This window comes from Tasmannia lanceolata, unplaced genomic scaffold, assembly GCF_043159265.1.
Source record: "Tasmannia lanceolata isolate RefF3 unplaced genomic scaffold, GAP_Taslan_0.1 ptg000020l, whole genome shotgun sequence".
NCBI classification, from domain to species: Eukaryota; Viridiplantae; Streptophyta; class Magnoliopsida; order Canellales; family Winteraceae; genus Tasmannia; species Tasmannia lanceolata.
The window spans coordinates 16,946,968-16,964,325 of NW_027518697.1; the positions used below are offsets into that span (position 1 = coordinate 16,946,968).

General features: G+C 40.0%; 1 protein-coding gene across 3 annotated transcripts in view; it reads left to right on the plus strand.

The window, feature by feature from the left end:
• Nucleotides 1-434: 434 nt before the first annotated feature.
• Nucleotides 435-17,358, plus strand: part of LOC143854913 (protein FREE1-like) — a 59,445-nt gene continuing 42,521 nt past the window's right edge. For all 3 annotated transcript variants that reach the window (XM_077365050.1, XM_077365049.1, XM_077365048.1), the window contains exon 1: nucleotides 435-2,013. In XM_077365050.1, the coding sequence (XP_077221165.1) occupies nucleotides 601-2,013 (1,413 nt within the window). In that variant the 5' untranslated portion in view covers nucleotides 435-600. The remainder of the gene's footprint in view (nucleotides 2,014-17,358) is intronic.

Consider the following 17,358-nt stretch of genomic DNA (forward strand, 5'->3'; position numbering starts at 1 on the left):
TTTGTGAGCTTTTACTTTAAAATGGGCATGGGTTGGGTTTGATTCCAATGACCCATATTGCACCCCTCCTACTTTTGGGTGTGGGAAACAGATTTCAACTTATTTCCTTGATTCCGCCATGGTGTTAATTACACATTTACACCCACTTGATTGAATTGATTCCCTTTATTTTTTGAACCAGATGTTGGAATCGCTCAGAGTCAGAGTACGATGCCAATTCCTATGCTATGCTGATAATCAATTAATCACACCCCCTTGATTCCATGTTTTTTCCAACCAAACGCCAGAATCGGAATTGAACGCCAATTCCACATCCTGAATCGTGCCATTAAAATAAAACGTACCCTCGGGGGTCTAATGGGCATGATTCCAGCCTAGGCCCAACCCAATTCCAGCCCAGGCCCAACCCACTCCTTGAGGTTGCCTTTGCTTCTACGATATAGCAAAAACACCAGTTGAAATTCTCCATTCTAGCGTCTTCTAAAGAAGAAGAAGAATACGAAGCAAAAGCAAAAACAAAAACAGGTTCTTTCTCTCTCTCAAACCCTAGCTTTCTCATCTCTTTCTTTCCCCAAAACATAAAAAAAAAAACCAGAAAAGATGCAACAAGGAGGTGATTTCAGTACTTCATATTATCATCCCCCTCTTCCCCACCATCAAAACCCTAACCCTAACCCTAGTGATTTTGTTTCGAATCCCCTTCCCCCAACCTTTGCATCTGCTCCTCCTTTCTCCAATTACTCCTCTTCAGATTACCCTCCCCTCTACAATCCCTACCCTCCCCATCCACAAAACCCTAATCCAATTCCCCCAACTTCCCCTTCCTATACCCAAACCCTAGCTCCATATCAACCCTTCAATCCCTCTCATCCCTCTACAACTTCAGACCCTCAAACCACCTCATATTACTCCTACGATTCTCATTCCTCCGCTGCGAATTACGCCGTTCCCCCTACCTCTCTTTCCCCACCAAACCCTAACCCTAATCCCAATTCTAACCCTAATCCCTCCCCCTTCCCTTCTCATCCTTCCGCTGCGTCGGACCCTCAAACAACCTCATATTACTCCTACAATTCTCAATCTCCTCCCACAAATTACGCCATGCCCCCTCCAGCTCTCTCCCCACCAAACCCTAATCTCAATTCCAACCCTAATCCAAATTCTAACCCTTATCCCAATTCTAATCCTAATCCTAATACCTCCCCTGCGTTGGACCCTCAAGCCACCTCATATTACTCATACGATTCTCATTCGTCCTCCACGAATTACGCCGTGCCCCCGCCATCTCTCTCCCCGCCAAACCCTAATCCCAATTCCAACCCTAATCCCAATTCTAACCCTTATCCTAATTCTAATCCTAATCCCTCCCCGGCGTTGGACTCTCAAGCCACCTCATATTACCCATTCGAATCTCAATCGTCCTCCTCGAATTACGCCCTGCCCCCGCCATCTCTCTCCCCACCAAACCCTAACCCTAATTCCATCACCAATTCCTCGTTCTCTGCTCCTTACCCTTCTTCCTCCTATGATCAATTTGTCTCCTCCGGACCAATCTATGAAAACCCTTATGAGAATAGCTCGAAATTCGAACATGGCAGAGACTATCTGGATCAGAATTCTGGGCTGTATGGTGGGCAGAGCATGTACGGCCGGAGCAAATCCAATTTTGAGCAGGAGAATGGGGTGCACCAATACAATCGTATTGGTATGAACAGAAATGGCAGCCTTGAAGATGGTGCTTATGCTTATGATGGTGGGAGGGATGAGCCTTATGGTGCTCGAGGCACAGGTGGTGGCAGTTCCAAGTCTTCGTCTCGAGTGGCTTTCGATGATTATGGGCGGTCGACGAGCTTGAACTTATCGTCTGGGAAGGACCAGGTTGGCTCAGGTAAGATTGTGAGGGCGGTGCCAAAGGTTGAAGCTCAGCAGGATGTGAAGAATGGGGTGCAGAAGTTTCGGGTCAAGCTTTTGCCGGAAGGTTTGGGTCAGAGCACCATGGATGTACTTTGCCAGGTTTGAGAGGAAAAACCCGTGTTAAGTTGTCGTTAATATTGTGTTGATTTTGCATTTATCTATGCCCAAGTAAAACTTTGAACCCAAGCAAATAGTTCTGTTCACTGCATTTACCACTGTAGTTATCAATTTCAGATTAGTCGATTTTGCATTAGATTGCTTGAATTCATTGTGTCAGCTCATTTATGCTAATAGTTATTCCTTATATGTCCTTCCCTATTTGCTACTTGGTTCAATAAATTTAGTTGCCATATTCTAACCCCAATGGGGTTTTCTATGCTTTGCACGAGTGTTGAAGGAGCCTATATGGGAAGTCAAAGTCATCAAGTTACTGAGGTGACTCAAATAGATAATTCTATTTAGGTGCCAAGAACAGTGCCTATGGACAAGACTACAAGAAAATATTTTCTGTCTGTATTCATGCTTATAGACATCTAGCCCTCCCCAGACCCCACAATGGCAGGTGCCTCGCGTACTGCGCCACCCTTTTTTTTATTCATGTTCCCCTTTTTTCATGTTTAGGATTGCTATGAGCACATAAATGGATATGTTTACTATCAAGAGAATATGTGTGTATATTCGATTTGGTTAATTCATTTCATTTTTCATGGTTCAATGCATTTATAACATAAAGCAAAAACTTAAATCAGTGCAAAGATCCACTTGAGTTGAGTTTTTCTCTAGTGGTGGTTAGTACATTATGGTGAGGGGTTCAAACTTCATTCTTATGCGTACTGAATCAAAGCATGGAGATCTAGAGGGAAACGCTCTATCATATATGTAGTACCACAAAGTACAGTAGGGATATGCATGGTTAGCAATTAGCTTGTTGATTACGGTACTAGGCTAACCAGCACTATAGAATCAGAATATTTCCATCCTTAAAAGTTAACAACTAGTCCTAGGCTCTCAGGCCTTAGCTCTCATCCTTCGTTGCTCAATGAGGACTCATGGATCAATCTAAAATGTGTCCTGAACTTTAAATCAGAAAATTGTGTAACAAATTAATACTCCAAGCAAAATCAAGGTAAGTTTCTTTTCTCAATCTCTCGCTGCATCATTGTTGTTGTAGTCTTCTCTTTCACATGCACCCCGTTAGCATTTATAGTGGTCATAGTTAATGTTTCCATGTGATAAAGTACAAGATCGATGTAAGTAATACATATGATTCCCATTGTAGGAATAATCTGATGTAGCTGAACCTCCCGTCTATTGTTAGTGGTGTCAAAGGTTAGTCTGTACTCCCAATGTCGGCTGAAATTTCAGTTTCGGTGAGGACCGAAATTTAAAACCTTGATTGATAGGAATTTGAGGCGGAGATAGGACAAAGGAGCAAGGAAGTGGTGGAGACAATTAAACAATTAAAAGGGCAAGAAAAGGTTGGGAAAGATAATATTAAGTCAGATTCTAAGTTATGAGGGAGGCGAAGAGGCTTAGTTCTTCATGTGGAAAAAGGGAGGTAAAAAAGCAGAGAGAGAGAGAGAGAGAGAGAGAGAGAGAGAGAGAGAGAGAGAGAGAGAGAGAGAGAGAGAGAGAGCTTTTTAATCATCCTACCACTGAGTTGCATTAGCAAGGAGCTTTCTAATCATCCTACCACATATTGGTCTCCTCCCACTGCTAGGCTGGTTAAGCTAAACTTTGGTGGATCAAGCTTTAGAAAACCTGGACCAGCTGGTGTGGGGGGCATTCTTAGAGATGAGAATGACTTTACTAAGTGGGCTTTCTCTGACTTTGTTGTGGTTAAGGATTCAAATGAAGTAGAAGTGCAGGCTATCCTCCGCGAGGTTTGTTCGGTTCATCCCAATGATATCGATAACCTTATTGTGGAAAGTGACTCTTTAAATGTGATTAGATGGCATAACCAAAGATGCCTTTTCCCTTGGAGACTCACCAATGCGCTAGAAGAGATAAGCTGATCGGCTTGCCCTATCTGGGGTAGGTTGGCCTTGTTGAGATTTTTTTTATTTTCTCCACCCTTGAGTCGATTATGTTTATTGCTTTGTGCCTTTGTCTTTATTTGACCATCTCGGTGTTCGGAATTTGTTCCCCCCTTCCTTTTAATAAAATTTTGGACGTCATTCAAAGAAAACATGAGTTGTGAAAGAATCATGGCACGACTGAACAATTTTTTATATTTCTTGAGAGAGTACCGAAAAAATTACCATTAAAAAAAAAATGAACTGGGAACGTTTTTAATCAACCATGAGAGAGAGAGAGAGAAGGGAACTGGACAAATTTTTAATCTATTTTGAGTGGGAAATGAAGTTCAATGGTCTAATCCGAAGAATTTCCCCAGACCCGCCTCACATCATTCACCATTGTTTTTGTTCCGGGATGTGGCTGAATGTTTCAAGTTTTTTGGAAAAATGAGAGGTAGAGATGGATGGAAAGGTTTTTAGATTCACACACACAAAAAAAAAAAAAAACTGAAGTTTGTGAAGAAAAATAACAAAGAGAAGAAAGAGAGCTTTCACTCTGTTGATGCAAGGAAGGAAAAAAATACAAAGGTTGCTAGAAATTATCGGCAAGCAGTTAGGAGAGCAAAGAAAAGATGAAGAGCATGAAGCCCAAATAGAAAACTTGTGCCAACAGTGTGAAAGGATATTTTATGGGAGGTGATAGGGTGGAGGCAATGGTCGAAATTACTATGGCTAAAAGAGGGAGACCATGTGTAACGACCTGTAATTTTTTTTTGAAGAGTTTTTTTTTTTCAAATCCCAAAATTCCGAATCGCTACCAAAGATAGAAATTAAATATAACTCATATAGAACATATTTCTTTTTGAAGTATACACTTATATATATAAGGGATAAAAGCTACTAACATTAAAATCCAAAGGTTTTCTATAACAATGCCAATAATAATAAACAAGATGAGACGGAGAAACCGCCAGACACATGTCAAAAATCCACTACTCTTGCACTCTAACTTGCACACCTTTTTTTTTATTTTTTTATCTCCCCACCTACATTGGTTTCGTCTTCCATTGTCACGAAACCTGAGATGTATATGGCAACATTAGATCCAACGATCTAGCATTGTCATTCAATGACCGAAACAAGTATAGAGAACAATAAATGAGTAAAGCAGCAATATAGTTTACTAAATGAAACAATAATATGCAATAAACATCATAACTAGTCTACAAAGTGATATAAATCCAAGTGTATAGGAAGGAAATAAGCGTAACAATAAATGTAAATAAATGGTGAATAATATGTATGAAGTATAGGATGGCTACCCAAGGTACTCCAGCTCCCATAGCCTGTGAGGTGTTGTACGACAGATCCTGCCACCTTGGTACTTTTAGTCTCCAGAGGATTCCACATCGACAAGGGTTAGCGCTTATCACCCTTGACGTCTAAATATCCGGGGATTAGCTCGTTGGCCTCCGATCACCCACCCCATTAACAGTGTTTATGTAATGGTTCCTTTTTCCTTTTTGAGTCCATGGCACAATATCAATTTTTTTATGCAAGAAAATCTACTATTGCATGATAGCTATAACATTGCGTCCCTGTCAAAGAACTACAATTTTCCGATTTGTATTGCATGCTACAAGTACAACAAGTAAGTGTAGTGTAACATCTTATCAGATCTAAGCATATATCATGTTATCATTTAATAAACTATACTATTGCATTTACTTCCCTTATTGAAAGTCATACAAGGTTAGGTCTAGCTGTCACCTGCCTTAACTTACGAATGAGGAATAATGGACGACTCTTGATAGGTAGTGGAGTGCTATAGTCATGGAGTTAAGTGATAGAACATAACAGTGTCAAATTTTCTTATGTTTAAGTTTTCAAAAACGCGTACACATACTACGTTGATGCCCTATCTTAGGTGAAACCCATGCATTGCACATAGACATACCGTTGCTGTCCTGTCTTTGGGCAGGAAAGATACATACCCGAAGAAGATTCTTGCTGCCCTGTTTAGGCACCAAAACACTCTCATGAACACGCTATATGGCTGCCCTGTTTTTTGGTAGCAAGAACACACATAAAGGACACTATTGTTCCCCTGTTCTGGGGTGCAAAACTCAAGCACTGAAAAGCCTACTGCTGCCCGGTTTGAGGGCATGAAACTCACTCACAGAAACACATGATCGCTGCCCTGCTTGAGGGCATGAAACTCACACACAAAAACACATGACTGCTGCCCTATTTGAGGGCATGAAACTCACACACAGAAAAACATCATTGCTGCCCCGTTTGAGGGCATAAAACAATCACACAAACATAGAACGCTGCTGTCCCATTTTTGGGACGCAATCACATACAAACATAGGACACTACTGTCCCATTTTTGGTATATAAAATGCGCATATGAATGATGTTGAACCTGTCCAGTTTTAGCACACGAAAACATGCATATATCTGACTCTAAATCTTTCCAGTTTTGATACATAGAAACACGCATATAATGGTCTTTAAATCTGTCCAGTTTTAGTATATAAAAAAATGCATATAACTGGCTTTAAATCTGTCTAGTTTTGATACGTAAAAACACGTACCAACCGTATACAAATCTGGTCCGTTTTGGGACCAAGGAAACACATATCAACGGGGTACAAATCTGGTCCGTTTTGGGACCTATAAAGCATACATTAACATGTTATAAATCTGGTCCGTTTTAGGACTTAGAAAACACACCAAAACAACGTTTAACCTAGTCCGTTTTGGGACCGAGAACAACACACAAAAACAACACTAAATTTGGTCCATTTTGAGACCAAGAAGAACACACAAAAGCAGTGTTAAATCTGGTCCGTTTTGGGACCCAAGGAAACTACTACTCATTACAACGTTAAATTTGGTCCGTTTTGGGACCAAGAAAAACACATAAAAACAGTGCTAAATCTGGTCCGTTTTGCGACCAAGAAAACACTATAAGACAAGGAAGGTAATAAGGGTACTTGTTTGATGATGACAAAAGTTATAGAAAGTCAAGCCTCCCTTTAGCCTTCCACTCCTTTCCCTTTCTCTTTCTTTTCTCTTCCCTTACTCAATATCTCTCTCCCACGTTTTGCAATGAGGGAGAGGGGGACTTTTTCTTTTTCTTCTTCCCCTCTTTTTTTTGTGTGTGTGAATGATTTCCTAAAGGGAAAGGCCAAGCATATATATTTCTCTTAGAACTTTCATGTTTGACTTTGTTTAATTGAGGGATCTTAATGGTTAAGTAATAAACACTTTATGGAGGGTTGCCTTTTAGGTTTCCCTCCAAGAATTTGGTTGTTCAAAAATTAAATATTCTTTCCTAAATTAAAACTTGATTAATATACTTGCTATTTACTAACCAACTTTCCATGAGGTTTTTCCCTCCTCTAATTCAAATTTTGGAAGTCAAATTTCTTGCCTAGTTAAAAGATATGCAAGCAAATTTTTCCTTAAATAAAAAGTCAACCAATCTAAGAAATTTTTAAAATCTAACTCAAATCTCAGGAGTTGGCAAATTTTCCCACATGGGGAAAATTTGTCCCTCCCATGGGGAAAATGAATGTTTCTCATGGAAAAAAGCGTTTCATGGAAAATCTCTTGGTACATGTATTACTTTTAAATTTTGAGAAATTGAATGAAAGTACAAAAAAAAAAACGAGTTTTAAATCACAAATCCGTATTTGACCCATACTTTAATGGTAAATTGGTCATAACTTCATCAAATCGCGTCTAAATTGAGTGATCTTGGGCCCGTTGGATGGGTAATCGAAAAACCTATCTAACGGGACCAAAATCAAGTCAAACGGACAAGATTTGATGGCCCATAATCTAGCTATAAATAAAATGACGTGATATGTCATCCACTCGAGCTTGATCGACGGTTCGAGGGATCCGGTAATCGATCAAACAGTCCGAAAGGCTCCAAATCACAGATCTAGACCGTTGATCTTCGATGGGAAAAATCTACTGTTAAGATTGAGCTAATTTTTACCAACTCTACCAACCCTTGATGAGATCGGGCGTTACACCATGACATATCATTTTTCGATAAAATAACATCAACGAGAAAAAAGAAAGAATCCGATTGGATGTTTGATGATGGATAAAGAACTAGAAGAAGATGAGGGCATGATAGAAGAGGAAATTATCAGATAGTACCAAGCATTATCTAGCAAGGAAGAGAGGTGATGTCCAAAATTTAAGGAATAGATTTCAGGCAGGTGTCAAGTGAATCAAATGCCTGGATGGATGCTAAGTTTAAAGAAGAAGAAGTGGACTGGAAAATACGTAGTTGGATGGGAAGCTTCCTTCCCCAGAAACTCGCTTTGGAAGCTAATTACTTCTCGCTTTCCAAATATAAGGAAAGCGTGCTTCCGTGAGCCTTCTTACACATTTCCAAAGAGTACGCTACCTATTGAGGTGATTATTTCTTCCTAAAAGAATAATTTCTCCTTTTGATGATACTGAAGGAACGTATTTAAAAAAAGTGTATTTAAAACTTGAAAAATCAGCTTAAGTTTCAAATAAAAATTATGTGGATCTTTTTCCAAAAAAAAGAAAACATAACATTTAAATATACATGAATAAAATATGTGAAACTGTAAATTCCTTCTTTTCTACTTGTAATTCTTACATATGTTAACATGTCTTCCCCAACCTACTATAATCCTATTCTATGTACTTTTTTAACCCAAAACTTATCTATGAACCCAGGCCGGCACCTTAAAATTTTATTCATATGATAAAAGAGTACAAAGAGGGGGACATACCACTTTACCTCCAGATCCACAAAATTAATACAAAAAACTTACTTGCTACAAATACTTGGAATGCCCAAGGAGTCACAAAAGTACATGAGGGGGACATACCGCCTTACCTCAAGCAACAAAAAAACTAACAAATACCCAAAAATCGTACCTACTACAAATGTTAGGGATTCCCAAGAAATCAAATCTCACAATGCCTCCGGCCAATGCAGGAAAACCAATGCCAAAAAATATTAATTTTCTTACACTTACTAGCATAATTAGTGAGGTGATTTGCAACCTGATTATCATCTTTGAACTGATGTGTCATTTTAAGCTTCAAATCAAGGATAACAGACTGAAGCTCCTGTCAATTGTATTTAATTGACCAAGGAGGATTCTTGTTAGAAACTATCATGCCAATTAAAACCTTGCTATCTGATTCCAACCAAACATTAAAGAATCCAAAAGGCTTTGCAAATCTAAGGCCATCAAGAATGCTTCTACCTTTTTTTGAATGATACAAGAATGCTTCTAGCTTTTAGCTTCTGCCTGGATATTGCTTCCCACAGAGTAATAATGAGAGAACACAAAGATAATCCTGCCAGCTTGATTTCTAATGATCCCACCACCACCACAGATAATCCAGGATTGTCCTTTGATGCCCAATCAGTATTCAATTTTAGCTCACTTAGCATAGGCCTTTATCAACAAATACGAGTAACTCTAAGGCTTATCGATGGTTTCAGAAATATCTCAATTTTGCCAAAAGCCATCTCTTCCCAAGAAGAGCAATTCGAAGATGAAGAGAATGAAATGGCAAGCATTTTTTTCCTAGGGACTCACAACTTTAATTAACAAACTGATTGGCTTAGAAGAACCCTCCATACGCCTATTGCATCTCTCCCGCCATATCTCCAAGGTTGTAAGTAAAGGAATGACCTTCAAAGCAAAACCAAAAGTTGGCTTACTCATCCTCTTGGATCGATCAAACCACTAAAGCTGCCCAGTGAAAATGAATTGGTTATCAAGAAGAGGCAGCCCAAGATAGAAAAGCGTACCATATAGCTCTCGCACATCACTGTCAATGAATGGATGATTCAACTCCGCTTCTTTAGGCATGACAGAAATGCACTGGAAGGAAGATGGTTGGATATCCTTCAATCGGCTATCAGCAGGGACTATGTCTGCAAAATTGTTTCAAATGAAGTATCCAATTTTCCCTAGAAGATCCTTCCAAATGAATGTAGACCACCTTCTCGGGAAATTTAGGGTGCGTTCTTTAACCTTCCAAAAAGAGTGTTTTTTCGTTTTTTTGGCCTAAAAATATTGAGAATTATGTTCCTTAACGATTTCCACGACGTGCCTAAGGATTCATCCTAATTTTTAGGCTATATTTTCTGGTGCTAAAGTTTCTCGCTCCGGGGAATTCAATCCAAAAGATACGATATCTTACGATCTTCCCCTCTCTCAACTCTCCTACTTTTTTGCATCTTACGAAATATAACTAAACCACATTTTCCACCTCACCTTCCACACAAAATCGAGAACCCCACTCTCCTACTTTTTCGGCTCTCCCCCTATAGAAGCAATCCACGTTTTCTAGCTTACTTACTGCACAAAACCAAGAATACTGGGATTTCTGTATTTTAGAGACAATTAAAAAACGTAATTCCGATTCAAAAGATAAAAATTCATTCTAATTTTTAAAATGAAAATTACAAGAATGGTTAAAGAACGCACCCTTAGTTTCCATGATGATTTAGAAGTGAATTTGCTTGATTTATTAGAAGTCCAAACCAGTACATCTTCATTATCAGTGATCCTGACCATGGACGCTTTCATGGCATTAACGATTCCTTGCAAAATATTATGCTCTACCCGCGAAAGGTTTCTCACTCCAGCTCATTTATAACATCCTTCACCGGCAACTTCAAATTAAATGCTCCCAATTGGAAACCTGATTAATTAATGTGTGGTTACCAAACCATTTTTCGGTCCAAAAGACAACATTACCTTCCCTATGATTCATCTATTGTTTCTAATCCACTCATCTTTCATCAGAATCAAATACTTCCATTGCTTGGAATTACATGTTTTCTTTTCCATACGATAGAAGCTTCCACCCTTCAGATACTTGGTTTTCATAAAGTCACTCCAACAATTGCATTTGATATGCAAATTCTGTATACTTTTGATCCTGAAGGCATTGCTAATATCTCGTAAGGACTTAATGTCAATGCCTCCTTCTTTGGCCTTACAAAGATTTTCCTATGCTACCCGGTCATCTTTTTTCCTTGATCTGTCATTTCCCACCAAAAGTTAGCTAATACATTTTCAATCCTCCTTAGGATGGCTTGCACCAAAGGTTTCTTTGGGCATTGCTTTTTTCTTTATTACATACTTTATGTTACCATTAAAAAAAAACATACTTTATGTTGATTGTTGACTTTCAATGGTGTTTCCCACACATTTTCTCTTTACTTTCTAAAGAGAAAATGTTGCTTCTCGCCTCCCACATTTTCTGTTTTCTAAACCTTTCGCTCCCTGCATCGCTTCTCGAACTCGCTTCCCACACTGGTAACTGCTGATCAACAATGTCTTCTATGGAAGGGGACAAAGCTCCCGTGCCTAATGGGTTCAGCCATATTCCTAGAAGTGCAAGTGAAATAGCCGACAAGTTAGCAAAACCATGAGTGTGAATGATGGAATTGTGTCATGGGCAGATGTTGCCCGTTGATATAAATTTGTATTTTTTTTCTTTTCTTTTCCCTTAATGAAGTTATCTTAAAGAAAAACATTATATTCACTGCCCATGCCTCATATGGCTTCTCTCCCCGTATGCTATTGGCCAACGTCTTTGATACAAACAGCCATCTTGGAGCATTCTTATGTCTTAATAAGATCTGAGGCATCAAGAAGCAGGTGGGGATTTTGATAATGCTGGCCCTAGTGAGTGTTTCAAATTTGTGCATTCCTCAAGTCTTGTAGATAAGTACTATCCTTACTCCCTTTCCCCACACAAATTGAGTCCACTTTGGATTTGAAATCCCCTCGAGAATCAACGCCATTCAACATGGAGCTGCTCATGGCCTCCAAAGCAATTGCTTTTTATTTTGCACAAGTAGGCCTTTGGATGCTCTAGTGAGAAGAAGTGACTCGTGCCAAGTTGATGGAGTAAAAAGAGGTAGGGGCAGACCAAAAACAACTTGGGTAGAAACAGTGACGAAAGATTTGAGGGCTAGGAACATAACAGAGAACATGACGTTGCATAGGATAGAATGGAAGAAAATGATCCATGTAGACAAACCGAACTAGTGTGAGGATTAGCCTTAGTCAATTTGAGCCGGGTAGATCCCTTCACCTTCATGAAAATTTTCTAAGGGATTCATTAGCCGACCCCAACTAGTTTGGGACAAAGGCTTAGTTGAGTTGAGTTGAGATGAATAGTTGTTGATGCATATTGTAGGCCCAATAAGTGGCATATTTGCCCATTAGAACTTTTAGAATTTTTATTTCCATGTCATTTAGTTTGTAGGATTTTTATTTCCATGTTTTAGTTTTTAGAGATTTTGTTTTTCCATGTTATTTTATTTCTATGTTATTTTAGTAGCCCATATAAGGCCCTCATGTCTTAGGATTTTTTAGATTTGGATGATGAATGAATGAATTGAGAACAGAGATTCTCCCCTTATCCCTCTTCTTCCTCCCTTTCTCCTCTTCCCCTTATTCTTCTCTTTTCCCCTCTATATTCTACTTCTCTTCCTTGGGCCACATCAAATTGGTATTCAGAGCAAAAGATCCCAAGATCCCATCTCTCTTTTTTCTCCTTGTCTCTCTTTCATTTTCTTCTCTCTTTCTGTCCCCGTATCATCAGACCCGACCTTTTCTATTCTTCTCACCTTGCGACACCTCTTTCCATTCTTCTGAGCCATCTTGCTGCCCTCTGGAAAAACCTGACAACTTTCAGCCTAAAACCTAGCAAAACCAGTTTCTTACGTACCCCAACATCCACAATTCCTAGATCAACCACACCATTCTTCTGTGAACCCCATCTACCCAACCACAATCAGCCCTGAACTGATTTAAAAGCCACACTCTTTTCAGCCTTGAAAACCCAAGAAAACCACACCCATCAGTCCTGCTTCAACAGCCCCACCAACACCTTTTATTAGCCCAAGTTTATCCCCAAACCAGTCCCTCTTTGATCTCTCTGCTGCCTTTTGTTATCAGCCTCAAGAACCCAGAAATTTCAACTGAGGACTCCACCTTCTCCTCCTCATTAAAGCATGAACACCACGCTTAATAGCCTTACAAACCCTCTCACTAAATTGTAGTCGTCCCTCGCCCTTTCTGTCATTTTATTTTTTTTCCGGCAAGAAGCCGACTGGAAGATGCCCTACCAATTGTGAGGAAGAAGGAAAGCCCAAGAGTTTCCGATTGGATAAAGGCTCAAGAAAGGCTAGCCAGAGAAAGCAGTTCTCAGCATCTCTGAAAATCTTTGGATTTGGAAAGCTATTGCAGCCGTGGACACAGCTAAGAGACGAGACGTGTTGGAAAGGGTTACGTGCTTCCCTACTTTTAATAAATAGGAGAGTTTCCTTCTCTTGGCAGCAAGTGGGCCTCTATTATTGGAAGGGCTAGCTGTTGCAGACATCATAGTACTCCTCCCCTTCTTTCCATTCATGAGTACAGGCTGTGCAGGCAACATCCGATGAGTTATATTCAAAGTAGGTAACTTGCATAGCAAGTTTCCTATTAAAGCAAGGCAACGCAGGGTGATATCCGGTTAAAGGTGTGACTCCAACAGACACGAGGTCCACATAGTTTCCAAAGCATCAATTTAGACTTAGTTTTTGCTAGCCCGAGGGCCACACAGTTTCCAAAGCGTTGTGGACCACCGGTTCACATAATCCATGGCCTAGCAGAGGGGTGTAAAAGAGGCATTTTGGGTCGGAATTTGGCGCGGCTTCCTTCTGGACTTTTGCTCCAATCATCATAAAGAAACCATCTAGACCCTTGGCTGCTATCTAAAGGTCGCATCCAGGATCGATCTTATCCGTCGATTTACCTCAAGTGTCGATCTTCACCAGATCGAGGCGGAATTTGTTGTACACTTCAAATTGGGCTTGGGAAATCAGATCAGAATATCAGATTATTCCGAATAATAGTAGGGGCCGAGCTCAGCACATCAGATCACTTCACCATCATCCTATCTCTCCACTCAGGCCACTTCCACTCGGAGTTTGGTCTCGCCGTCAACACGAGAGTTGGTCAAGGTGACTTGAAGAGTCTATCCAACCTATTTTCAGTAGGTGAGCGCATGTACTACTTTGTGCAACTTTCATCATCCGTCGGTTTTGGTCCGACTGCTGATCCAGACCATCTAGGAGTCTGATCTTAGATCTACGAAAGGCGTTTTGTTTCTTTCAACACCTCGGACAGGTCTGGCGATTGATTTTCAGAGATTCTATTTGGGGGCCATGCAACATTGATTTGCTCCACAATGACTGCACCATGGGTTCCCTATTTCTACAGGTCCGATGCCCTACTACTATCCCTATGGAGATTATGATGTTGCATGTATACAATGGATCAAGGCTCTTGATGCATACCATAAGTACTATGGGTATGATCATCAAATGACCATTCGTCAAGTCAAGGATACAGTATGCAGAGATGCCAAGGTAAAATGGAGACACTTCATGCTAGTGCGTCGTGACTTAGGCATGCCTTGTTTTAGTCGATGGCCAGATGTTCGAGATGAGTTTGCAAAGGTCTATGCTCGAAAGGCTTATTATCGATATCATCAGAGGCGAAGATAAGCCCAACCCCGAGGAGCCTGGGAACAACCCACTCAAGCTACTTTGGATCAACACTCAGACATGATAGCTGATATGAAAGCAACTTTGAATCACATTACCAAGCATCTTGGGCTTCAGGCTCCCAGGGAGGTCACGACTACCAGGAATTCATGCTCAGCCTTCCCGTCTCCTTCCCATGTTGATGAGGTTACATCTCAAGAAGGGGAGAAAGATGCCACGACCGATGTTACCGACTCCCATGACACGCTAGACAGTTGATGCTAGTGATGGGTTCGGATGTTCTTGGTAATGAGGCTGACACTGATGATCCAGTTGCTAGGAGTACTGAGTCTGAGCTTATTGCAGAGATTGCAAACACTGAGGCCATGATGAGCATTGTTATTAAGGACTGTCAGTTTGACATCATAGAACCACATGAGATACTGGTGGATGATGACCTCGTTGACGATCATCATGAGGATGTTGGCGATGGCTTCACACATATAGGTACATGTGAGGTGCATGGGGATACCGATGTTACAGATGGTCACACCGTTGCAGAGGGGATTTTGGCAGACGTTGTTCATGTGGATATGGTGATGCCTGTGGATTTTACATTTGACATGGCCGAGATCTTTTATGAAGTCACCATGAGTAGTGACCATTTACAGTCTATGATTATCTTCAGTCGGATTGCCTCTTTTTCAGTCCATTGCGCTTATCCTGATGGACCACTTCTGATGGCCTACATAAGATGTGACTTCGACGACCTTCTACTCCTGCGAAAATGGGTCATTTACATATTTGATCCAGGCGGACTAGAACTCGAGGCGAGTTCTTTTCAACAAGGGGAGAATGATGCATATTGTTGGCCCAATAAGTGGCATATTTGCCCATTAGAACTTTTAGAATTTTTATTTCCATGTCATTTAGTTTGTAGGATTTTTATTTCCATGTTTTAGTTTTTAAGAATTTTGATTTCTATGTTATTTTAGTAGCCTATATAAGGCCCTCATATCTTAGGATTTTTTAGAATTGGATGATGAATGAATGAATTGAGAACAAAGATTCTTCCCTTATCCATCTTCTTCCTCCCTTACTCCTCTTCCCCATATTCTTCTCTTTTCCCCTCTATATTCTACTTCTCTTCCTTGGGCCACATCAGTTGTTGTATTGGAGGATTGGTTGCCCATCGCTTCCTTTAGTATGGATTCCTCTCCGACTTCCTCTACACTAGCCACTTGACTACTTTGGAGGGTTGCCTTGATGACTAAAGGGGTTGAAGAGGCAAGGAACTTGATGAAAATTTCAAAGCTTTATTATCTATTGAAGCTTGCCAAGAGGACCAACTGAAAACATCATTGACCAACCTTCCAAATCAGATCCTCCCTCATTCGGTCCCAACTAGCGCGGGAAACTTATAAATTTTCTCATGCTAGCAGCACACATGATTTTCATTTGCTATTTGTGCTCTCTATGCTCATCTTGAAATCAATAATCCTGTTTTGTTGTAATTCTCCACTGACTAATCCCATTATGTATAACTATCACTCTCTTTGGCTCCTTATTAAGACAAAATGGAAACCTTTGACTTGCTTGAGTCAAATCATGGATTGTCCTAGCCCATCATGCCCAAGCTGAAAAAGTAGTCATGGATTGTCCATTTTCCATGCAATAAGTAAACTGACTATATTTAAAGAAAGTTGAAGCTCAGAAGAATTTTACCATGGCATACTTTGAGTGACAGGAATAGGGACTCCAAGAAAATTCTTCGTGCTGGTCTTTTCTCCATTTCTTCAAAGGCAGGTAGCAGGCGCTGGTCAAGAGTTTAATTGCTTTTCTAGTTTTAACGTTTGCCTTCTCTAATCATGACCCCGACCGTTTCACCATAAATCATTTGCTTCATAATTCTCAGAAACTTCTGTACGATTCACATTATTCTCTTTTCTCCTTGCGTCTTGTAGTGGCTATCTCTGCCCCCTTTGTCTTTTTTCTTGTTTCTTTCTCCTCAATGAATATTCATTATTATTCAGAAAAAGAGGAGAGAAGACTACTATTGGATCTTCCTTAATCTCCTTCAACCACATAAGATGGTTAGCGAATAGAGAGGCTGATAATCTGGCTAGAGAGGGAGTCTTTAGGGATAGGATAGAGCTTTTTGATTTTCTCACTCCCTAGTCGGTTTGATTTCTGTAATTTTTTCTGGGTTCTTGTTCCTTTCTTAAATGTACTCTTTGGGATCTCCTCGGTCTCTTTTCAATGAATTACCATTTGTCATTCAGATGGTTATAAGATCAAGGATTGTTCCATGGAAATTTGCATCTTTATTCGACGAGATTCACAATAGGATAGACGACATCTATCTCGTTCAACCATGTAAGGAGGTCAGCAAATGGCGAGGCGGATAAATTGGCCAGAGATGGGGTTTCTAAGGAGAGCTTTGGGTTCTTTGATTTTCTTCCTCCCTAATTTTTGTACTTCCTTTCCTTTGTGGCTTTGCTAATTCTTTTGTTTCTCTATGTTGTAATTGAGGGGATCACCTTTGTCCTCTTGTTTTCAATATAATTGACTTTACCATTCAAAAAAAAAAAAAAAAACAAATAATTTGCCATTAAAAAAAGAGAGAGACTTCTATATGATTCACAATACAGTATTCTAGTTCAATTTTTTTCGCTTGAAACATTCAGTGACTAATAGGGCATGAATGCCCCAAATCAAGGCTCATGATGCATTGCAGATGAATACATTCTGATTTTGTGTTCAATCTATAATGTTTCTAGTTTGTTCTTTATGCACTTTTATGGGATCGTCCACAAATTGTTACTCTCCATGCCCATCTGTCATAGGAAGCCC